Here is a 9,475-nt window from a genome sequence, read left to right on the forward strand (position 1 = left end):
TCAATTCAGGGGTGCACTTGAACACAGCTGCAGGTTCTTTAGATTTTTATTAACTGGGCAGCCAATGTCGCAACGCTTCTGGTGAGAAAGAGCCCGGGCTTAGGGAGCAGGAGCCGGGCAGCAGGCAGGAACCGGCACACGGACACCAGCGAGCCCTGCCACATCCACGGGCCGCCCCCGAGAGGGAGCGGCGATGCAGCCCTACACGCAGAGCTCGCCCGGTGCACGCAGAAGCACCGCACTTCTCACGGAAATGCCCGCTCTCCCAGCCCCAGCGGCGGCCATTTCACCTCAGCCCCCATCCCCCCTCCCAACGCCTCCGCCGGGCGCTGCACAGCAGACGGGAGCCCCCTAGTGAGGGCCGGCCCGGCTCAGCCCAGCTCGGGGACGCGGCTCCGGCCCGGCCCGGCTGTGCGAAGGGGAGGGGAGGGCCCGGCCTGGCCGCGCCTGCTCGGTGCGGAGCGGCCATGGCGGGGTTGGAGCTGCTGTACTGCTCGGCTCAGGCCGGTATCTCCTGCCCGCAGGATGCGTTGGTTTGCGGGATCCACTGGGAGCTGATCCAGCACGGCTACCGCTGCCTCGGCGCCGGAGAGCAGGTACGGGCCGTGCAGCACCGCCGCTAGGCCCCGCTAGGCCGCGCCGATCCTCGGCCTTTCCTAGTGCCGCTCGCCGCCTCCGCGCGGCCCAACCCGGCAGGGACGTGTGGGCACTGCAGGTTGTGCCGGTACCGGCGGGACCTGGAGGTGTTGCTGCTGCGGAGTGTCGTTGGGGGTTCCCGGAAGTGTGGTGCTTTGGGGAGGCTGTTGCTGCGGGGATACAGGTGCTGAAGTGGGGATCGGGAGCCTGGAGCGGTGCTGGGAGATGCCTGCCGTGGGTTGTGGTGGGCTGCAGGATGCTGTTCGGGCAGAAAAGCTCCCCGCGACCAGACGGCTCCCCGTGCTCGGGAGCTTTGGGGTGACAGGCAGCAGGGAGCAGCATCTCCTGGTTTGGGTCTTTGTTGCCTTTTACTCAGCAGGGGATGGCTGTGTCCCCTCCTGTTCTAGCTGCTAGCGGGCCTTACTGTCCTGTCTGCCTTGCTGTAGCCAGGTCCTGATGAAAGGAAGTCAGAGCTGCTGCCCGCTGGCTGGGAAGCCAACAAGGAGGTGTATACACTGCGCTACAAGTCCACAGACGATGCACAGGAACTGCTGCTGAAAGCCATTGCGGTGGAAGACAGCATGATCCTTAATGTCATGGTGAGCACTTGAACTGATTGCTACAGAAATTGGAGTCCTTTCAGATGCAGTGTCTGCTACTGTCCAAAATGTGTGAAAAACAGTACAGCCAATTTCTTAAATGTTTTGCTGCTATTTGTTCTGCCTTACACCATCATCTGTCCCTGAGAGATGTGACCCAGCTGGAAACTAGTCAAACACAGCCTCATCTGGCCATGGATACAGTCTTCCTTGCACTCTGGCCCAGTGTCCCTTTATGTGCCACTTTTCCAGCTGAGGATGTATTTTCACATCACTTCCCAACAAGCATATGGCTAGGACGTTTTTGCTCCATGTCACTTCTTCCTGACTCTGGCTGTCATGGGATTTTGGTCTTTCACCTTCACAGCCTGGGCTGGGGAAAACGAGCAGGGAGAGTTTTGCTGCATGTTGTGGTGTTTTGTTTTTTTTTGCTGCTGGGGATTTGGACACTGCACAGAGACATGGACAAGAAGCATGCAAGCTTGTTCTTCATGTCCTGATCTCCCTACCAGTGGCTCTGCTTGCTCCCTCCCTCAGTCCTCGCTCTGCGTGGCTGCTAACACCATGCTTCTCCTGTCTTTACTAGGATCGTCATTCTCAGAAGGTGGCAGACGTGACCTTGGCAGTGGCTGACTACATCAACCCAGAGCACCTGAATGATTTCCACAAGTAATCTCAGTTCTCTGACATTTTCTGCAGGAGAAAAAGTCTCACCAGCGTGGGGAGGGGGGCGTATGGGATCAGAGATGAGGTTAGGAGGAGCCTGGAGGACTCCTCTCTCCAGTGCAAATCCAGGGTGCCAGCTGGGTACATGATTTGTGCCAGAGATGCCAAAAGAATGTACATCCTCTCACTACCCCATCCAGCACCTTTGTGCCTGAGTGCCATAGTCTGTCTGTCCCACCAGCTTGCCTCTCATCCCTGCAGAGTCTATAAGAACATGGAGGAGTTGAGGACAAGGATTGCTTCAGGTATCATCGGTCCTCTGGGAGTCCCCACAGAAAAGGTCAAGAAGGAGTCCCAGGCAGAGAAGAAAGATCCTGTCTCGCCCCAGGATTATAACCCTCTTGGGATCCCACCCCGGCACCCTGCAGGCACAAGAGCACCATCATGGTGAGTGAGCAGCGGGTGTCCACTGAAGGTCCTGGCACAAACTTTATCCCTGGTCCCATCTTGCACAGATGGAATGGGGAGTGAAGGGGATCGAAATCCTCCCCACCTGTTCTCAGGCTCACTGACTGCCAGCTTTCATTGATTTAGGCTGTTTGCTGAGGGATGGGATGATGAGTTCAGGAGCTAGTTTTGCCCTACTTTGGAAAGATGTTGGGTGGAAGGAGGGAAGCCCTGCTCTGTACTGCTTGAGGGACCATCAGGGCTTGGGGGCTGGTGGAGCAGAAACAGCAGGGGCAAGGACAGTGCTGTTGTATGTGGCAGGTGCTTCCCTCTGTTCCCCCACAAGCCTTTGGCTGGAAGTCAGAGACACTGTGGTGGCTCTGCTGTGGCTACTGCCTTACATGTCAGCTCCTGTTTCTTTAGCCCCACTGCTGTCTGCTTGAGCTTAGGTTGCACGATACTCCTTCCAGGAGTGCAAGGACAGTCGTTGTGTTGTTGGCTGGAAACTGCATGAAATCAGCCCTGCAGTGAAAGTCTTGTTCACTGTGCTGTTTCAGGCCCTCTCCTTTGAACCCCTTCGCTGTTGGTGGGCAGGACCTGGACCCTTTGGGGTGAGTATGGCTAAGGGAGGTGGTGCTTTGCATGTCCTGGGAGCATCCCCAGCTCTGCCCTTCACTGAGAGACCTTCCCTGAAAACAGCTGTCGTTGGCTCAGGCATTGAGCAAAGTGTGTCTGAGTGCGGGTGGCAGTGGAACAGTTCCTCATTACAAATTGCAAAGGAGCAATTGACAGTTGCTAAACCTCAATATGGTTCTAATATCGTAATAAGATCCCGTCGCTTGCTTAGATGATAGGTTGCAATCTGCGTCTGTTTAATAATCAGCCTGTATTCATTTAACATGCACTAATTCCTTCAGTAAATCAAAGCTGAATACATCGTTAAGTGAATGTAAGTCTCTAATTTAAAATGGTACCAGCTGCTGCATTTGCAGCCCAGCAGTCTGGAGAGGCTTAAAGTTGAGTCCACAGATGCCCGAGTCCTGATTGTGAGCCTCCAGGCTTTTTGGGGCACTCGAGCAGGGATGCTGGAGAAGGCCTGAGTGGAAGCCAGGCAGTTTGGGGGACTGCTCTTCCCAAATGCATGTCTGGATTTTTTGATTTGGTTGGGCAAGAAGGACCTGTCATCTGCCATTCCAGATAAAAGCACATCTTCAGACACAAAACAGTCCTTGGAGTTGTTGCAAAGCGCCTTGCAGCTCAGGGGAGTCCTCTTTAGAACAGCTCTCCTGTGGGGATCACATTTTTTCCCTCTTGCAAGACTTGATTCTCTGTGAGTTTGGCCAGCTAGAAATGTCCTGCCCTGCAGGAAGGAGAAGGCTGGGTGACTGGAAGGAAACCTGATAGCATGAGGAAAAGGGGTTCAGTTGTGGGGGGGACCCTGTTTCTCCCACTGCCTCCAGCTCTTCATTGGCAGTTTCTCTGCAGATGACACAGAAATGATTGTAAGTGATAGCAGATTTGTGTGCTGACACCTGCCAGCACTGGGGCTGGAGACCCAGACTTCCAGGCATATGCTCATGGGGCCTGGCTGTCCTGGGGCGCCGTGGGCAGCCAGCCTGGAGTAATGGAACTCATTAGTGCAGTTGTTAATGACTCGTATGATGGCAGCGAGATGGCAGCCAGAGACTCCAGCTGAGTTTGCAGAAAGCCGACTATGAGGAATGGCACTTGCAGAGTGGAGCAGCTCTGAGGAGCCGCCACGGTCAGCAGATGACTTCCAGGCAGTGCTTTGGAAAGGTTTGCAGGGTCTGCAGGCTCTTACAACACTGTGCTCCCATAGGGCAGCAGGGATGGGGCTACGAGTGGCAGTGATGACCAGCAGGTCCAATGCACGGTCAGCAGCCCGCTGGGGACTTAGCAGCCATGGTTTGTGCTCTGCCTGGATCCTTGCAGGTACTTGAGGGAAGAAGGAAGCTGCTGCTGTTGCTTCCTTCTGCATGTCCCCAGCTAGAATAAGAAGTTGCAGATATGGTGGTGCCTTGGATCTGGATGTTTGCTCATGCCCTGCATTAGGTGTGTGTGCTGCAGCCATAAGACTCCCATCTCAGTGTAATGTTAAGCTGCAGTTTACGCCCTGCGCTGAGCACGTGTTGTGCTGCAGCATGGGGAAGTGCAGGAGGAGCACGTTGCTTTTCTGTGCCAATCTCATCTCATTTGCTGCCTTTCCTCTCCCCAGAGGTCGGAGTGGTGGAATGATCGTTGATCCTCTCCGGTCTGGATTCCCACAGCCTGGCATTGACCCATCAGCAGGTCTCCCCGGCCGCCTTCCCCCAGGAGCAGTTCCACCAGGAGCCAGATTTGACCCCTTTGGCCCCTTAGGGGCTGGTAGGGCCGGGTAGGTGTTTGGCCATGCCTGAGCTGCCACTGCAGCAAGGATCACAGCATGCTGCCAGTCTGCCTCTGCTCTGCTGCTCCTTCCAGGGTTGTGCTCTCGTTCCGGGTTTGACTTTGTTCTAAATTCCTTTCTAGGCCAGATCCCGACCACCTCCCACCTCCGGGCTATGATGACATGTTCATGTGAGGAGTCACCGAGTGGTTTCTCAGCTAGCTGCAGCCGGAGCGGTTTCCTGGAGTGAGGAGCACTTTCCCCTCTTCATTCCCTTCTTTGGTGGACTTCGATCTTTTCAACAGTGATTTTCTTCTCCCTGCTCAGGGCTGCGCTCCTGTGTTTCAGACTGGCTATAAAGGTTTCCATATGCACAGAACAAAAGAGGAAGCAGTAGATTCATTTCTTTCTCTGCTCCTCCAAGGGTAGCTGGCCATGGGTACGCAGCAGACATGGGCCTGCCTTGTGCCAGAGCAGTGTCAGGAGCAGCGTGGTGTGCTGAGAGCAGCCCTGGGCTTTGAGGTTTCTCCTCTCCTTCTCCAGGGTGGCATAGCTTTTGCTGCTGGGATTATGCATACAGTCAGTGGTAAGGAAGGAGCTGGCTTCTTGCCACTCCTGTGCTGGGGAGCTGCAATGGCCTCGCTGAAAGCTTCAGCTGGAGAAGGCTTCCCATGCATGGTGGTTTCTCTCTTGCTCTTTATCCAAAGAGTGCTGATCAGTACAGAGGGCTAAAGCCCATCTCATAGGGTCTTTGTGGGCAGATCCCCAGTAGAGGCTCAGGTGGGCTTCTGCATGGGCATGCACACTGAATGTGAAGGGCTCCAACAGCAAAGCCTTTAACATGGATGGAAAGAGACATACAGTGAATTCCTGGCATTATCTGGCCCCCTGTAGCCATGCTGTCCTTCAATCCTGGGGATGTGTGCCAAACCCACAGGCAGTGTGGAGAGCTGCCTGTTGGGCATCGTGTTGGTTGGGGTGGAACAGGAGGCTTGGGTGCCTACCTGAACTCTGGGTCCAGCACAGTCTCTCTGTGCCTGGTGGAGCTGAAGGATTTAGGGCTTTGCTTTGCAGCAGGTTTATAGGAACATGTTTCACTGCTGTCAGTCCTATGGCCTGAGACATGAGACCTGTGTGGCTCTGCCCAGCTGGACTCTGTTGCCATCACCAAACAGCTTGTGGAGGAAGGACAAGACCTGCATGAGTCATAGGATTCTCAGCTCTTTCTGGAACCCCATCCCTTTCCTGCAGCTCCCCCTGTGTCAGATAATTTTGGGGCTGGAGCCCCCCAGGAGTTCAATACAGTATTTTCTTCTCGTGATTTGATTTCTTGGAATGATGTTCATGAGTTTGAAATAAAAATCTGACAACAGTGTTGTGTTGGCAGTTGTTGGGGGTGACCCCCCTGCCCCAGTTGGCCTCCTCATCTCCCCCCACAAGAAGAGGAGCCCCAGAGCTGCACTTAGGAGCTCTGTTCTGTCTGTGCTTGCCCTATCTGGGGTGGTGGGTTCAGGTTGGGAGCCTGCTTTGTTCTTTCCCTTCTTTCCTAGCAGCAGTGCTTTTCTGAGATGATGAGACTGTATTAAGAAAATTAAATGGAGAATGGCCCAGCCCTTGTTTGGCTGTGCTTCTGGTGGTAATTGGCTCTCCAGGGCACTGAACACCGTTGTTACACTGCATGCAGCTGCATAGGCATAAATAAAGAAGGGGAAGTGCTCCCCTCTCTCCCTTTTCCCCTAAGGCTTTTCCTTTTAAACCCCTTTTGCCTACAAACACGGCTTGATAACAGCTGAGTTGCAGCGTGTGGAACCTCAGACTGTGTGCATGTAGGAGGGGGAGGACTGGCCATAGAAATTTGGCTGAACTGGAGCAAGGTGAGGCTCTTGCTGTGTCCCTGCTGTTCTCCCAGCTCCTGGGCAGCCCCGACCTTGCTGTGTGAGGTTGAGATGCACGGTGCTGCAGGGAGAGGAAGCGGTTCTGCCTTATCAGAGAGGCTCTCTGCGGGAGACAGCTGCTTTCTGCTGCCTGCATTAATCATGTGCTGCAACCTTTCAGGAGGGAGAAACACAGCCTGCTTTGATGGGGCTAATTAAAACGATCCAGCGCCAGGAGAGGCTGTGTCGGGTCTTGATAAACAATCTTTTGTCTGCAGCTCTTAACCCCAGTGGGTTTGCAGTGCCTTGCAGCTTGGGGGAGCAGGTGGGAGAGGAGGGGATTGAAAAGAGGAAGAGCACCCTGCATGGAGCTGGGGTGGCTGTGGGCTCGTGGCTGAGCCTTGGGGCTGCTGTGGTCTCTGCTGTCTGTGCTCAGAGAGCAGAGGTGCGGGAAGATGTGGATCCTGCACCAAGCATGGCCAGCAATACCAGCACTAACATGAGTGACTGAAGCTGTTAGCATGCAAGGGAGCACAGCGGTTGGTGCATCCTGAGCTCATTTTATGGGGAGTTGTAAAGAGTGGTTGGGACTGGAGCGTGTGATCCTGGCACAGGCACAGCCCTCGCTCCTCCCGCAGTGCCAAGGAGGTGCTTCCACATCGCAGTTGAAGAGAGGCACTGGATTATTGGCAATGGCTCCACGTCCCTGGAGAGTCCTTCAGGCCATCTGCCAGCCCGCCCAGCCAACAGCACCTGCCTCTCATGCTCCCCATGGCAGAGCCCTCGTTCTGCTAATTACCCTGCGGACGACGCTCCGAGCCAGGATCCTGCACGGCCCGTGGATGGTGCAAGGGAAGAACCATGGATATTGCACAGATGGGAAAACAAAGCAGCCTCTGTTGTAGAGGAGTGAGGGAGGTGTATGGGGCCTTTCCCTCCCTCACAGAGACACTCCAGGACCCTGAAGATGGATGCTTAAGAGCTCTGCGCTGAGCCAGCTTCTCCATTGGAAGCTGGAGATGTGCAGAAATGCAAGGTGCTCTCCAGTGGGACGGGTTTCACTGTGCCTCCAGGGCCACAGGGACTTTTCTAGGGGTATCCCAAAGCTGCCCCAACCCACCCGTTAGCAGCCGCAGAGCCCAGGGTGTGACACGGTGGGGCTGAGGCCTCATCCTGTCCACACTGCCCTGCCCCAGCCCACCTTGCTAGGGCAGATTTGTCTCACCACCTGATCATGTTTTGGGTTGCTTCCTAAATAAATCATCGCTTTGGCTCGATGTTTTCAGCCTGCTGCACTGCTCTCCTCTGGTCCCACTGCTGCTCCTGTGCAAAATCATTCTCCAGTCCTACAGGTCTCAGTGGGGAGCCTCTTTAATGGCATTCATTCCTCAACACACTTCATTCACCTTAAATATTTATATTTCAATCCAGAGGATTCTCCCCCACTCCTCCAGGCCCTCCTTAAGGGACAGCACAGCAATCTGCTGGCACAGCAGTAACAGCCTCCTTCCATTAACACCCCTCCAACAGCCCCACATTAACACAAAGGAGAATTTCTTGTGCCCATATAATGCAGGTGTTCAGCAGATGCAGCCTCCCAGCAGCCTGCGTGAGGCCACATGAGGATTCCAGGATCCAATACTAAACACAGAGCAAGGCAGGTGATACAGGGGTGAGCAGAGGGACGTGTGGCCCTTCACAGCTCTATGGACACCATTGTGCAGAATGGGGATGGTGGCACGGGCTGCAGGCTGTCCCCAGCCAGGGGAGGGGTGGGAACACCAAAGGATGCTATGGGAGCCCTGGAACAAGATCTGGCCCCAGCAACTGTACCACATGTAAACAACCTTCCCCATGTGTTGGGCTGTCTGGAGAGATTTGTCTCCTCACGTTTGAAGCAAGGAATTTATGGGACGGATTAAAAACTGGTGGCAGTTTGTGACAAATACCAGCTTTCGTGGGGCTGCGTTTTCCTATGGGACAATTCCTTGCCTTTCTCAGCATCCTGTGCAGACCGATTTTTTCTCTCCACAGAACGTTGTGCTTTAATGATGCTTCATGTTTAATTCCCGAGATGCAATGTTACCTTCGAGCTGCAGACAATGGCTCTTGTGAGCAGCACAAAGGCACCCCAGTGGGGCAGAGCTGCTTCTCTAAAACAGGAAAAGAAGGAGCACGCTGTGCACGGCAAGTTATCCTCTCTCCTCCAGACAGAGCACCCTGGTTTCTGAGGCCGTTGTGGGGCTGCTGGTGGGATGCTAGGCACGGGGGGGTGTCCCAGCCTTCATTCCGCTCTCGTGGGATGTGAAGGCTGCAGGTCAGGAGGAGGTGGCCCCGTGGATGGCGGTCACATTGAGGTCCCCTTCTCTTCTGCTACGCCGCAGAGTTTTACAAGAAACTATTGCTACGAAAGGTTGCTGATGGCAGAAAATCAGATGCTACATCCCAAAGAGGAGCTCGGCCTCGCGTCCAGCCCGGCACAGGGCACAGAAATCCCACGGGCGTCTCACAATGCCGTCACCCCGTTGCTGGTGGAAGGCGGTCCCGGTGCTGCGGGATGGGACGCCGACCGGGAGAGGCGGGGAAGGTGTCCGATGGCGAAGCCTTCCCGATGGCATCGGTGTTGCGGTGTGGCGAGTGTGCGGGGCTACGATCCGGACCCCTCGGGATGCCGCTGGGGCGGGGGGCTCAGCTGGCTCTCCAGCAGCGCCCGGGACCCCTCGGCCGACATCCGCCGCAGCCGCAGCCGCACGGAGCCGTAGTTGCTCCCGGCACGGCGGGCGGCGCGGGCCCGGCGGCGGGCGGCGGCGGCGGCCAGCAGGAGGGCGGCGAGCAGCAGCCCCCCCAGGGCCAGCAGGGCCAGCCCG

General features: G+C 55.6%; 1 protein-coding gene across 1 annotated transcript; it reads left to right on the top strand.

Moving 5' to 3' along the window:
• The first annotated feature begins 382 nt into the window (after positions 1-382).
• On the top strand, positions 383-6,106 carry PSMF1 (proteasome inhibitor subunit 1). The gene is made up of 7 exons (XM_052683949.1): positions 383-596; positions 1,083-1,235; positions 1,822-1,904; positions 2,163-2,348; positions 2,906-2,959; positions 4,585-4,743; positions 4,878-6,106. The coding sequence occupies exons 1-7, from the start codon at positions 468-470 to the stop codon at positions 4,927-4,929; spliced, it is 816 nt and encodes a 271-aa protein (XP_052539909.1). The 5' UTR covers positions 383-467; the 3' UTR covers positions 4,930-6,106.
• Positions 6,107-9,475: the final 3,369 nt, after the last annotated feature.

Source organism: Tympanuchus pallidicinctus, unplaced genomic scaffold, assembly GCF_026119805.1.
Source record: "Tympanuchus pallidicinctus isolate F22 unplaced genomic scaffold, pur_lepc_1.0 scaffold20, whole genome shotgun sequence".
NCBI lineage: Eukaryota > Metazoa > Chordata > Aves > Galliformes > Phasianidae > Tympanuchus > Tympanuchus pallidicinctus.

Excerpts from the sequence above, each read along its gene's own strand:
- PSMF1 (XM_052683949.1), top strand. The coding sequence starts at position 468 with ATGGCGGGGTTGGAGCTGCTGTACTGCTCGGCTCAGGCCGGTATCTCC. Across the intron at positions 597-1,082 it reads GCCTCGGCGCCGGAGAGCAG|CCAGGTCCTGATGAAAGGAA; the intron begins GTACGGGCCGTG and ends GCCTTGCTGTAG. Across the intron at positions 1,905-2,162 it reads CACCTGAATGATTTCCACAA|AGTCTATAAGAACATGGAGG; the intron begins GTAATCTCAGTT and ends TCATCCCTGCAG.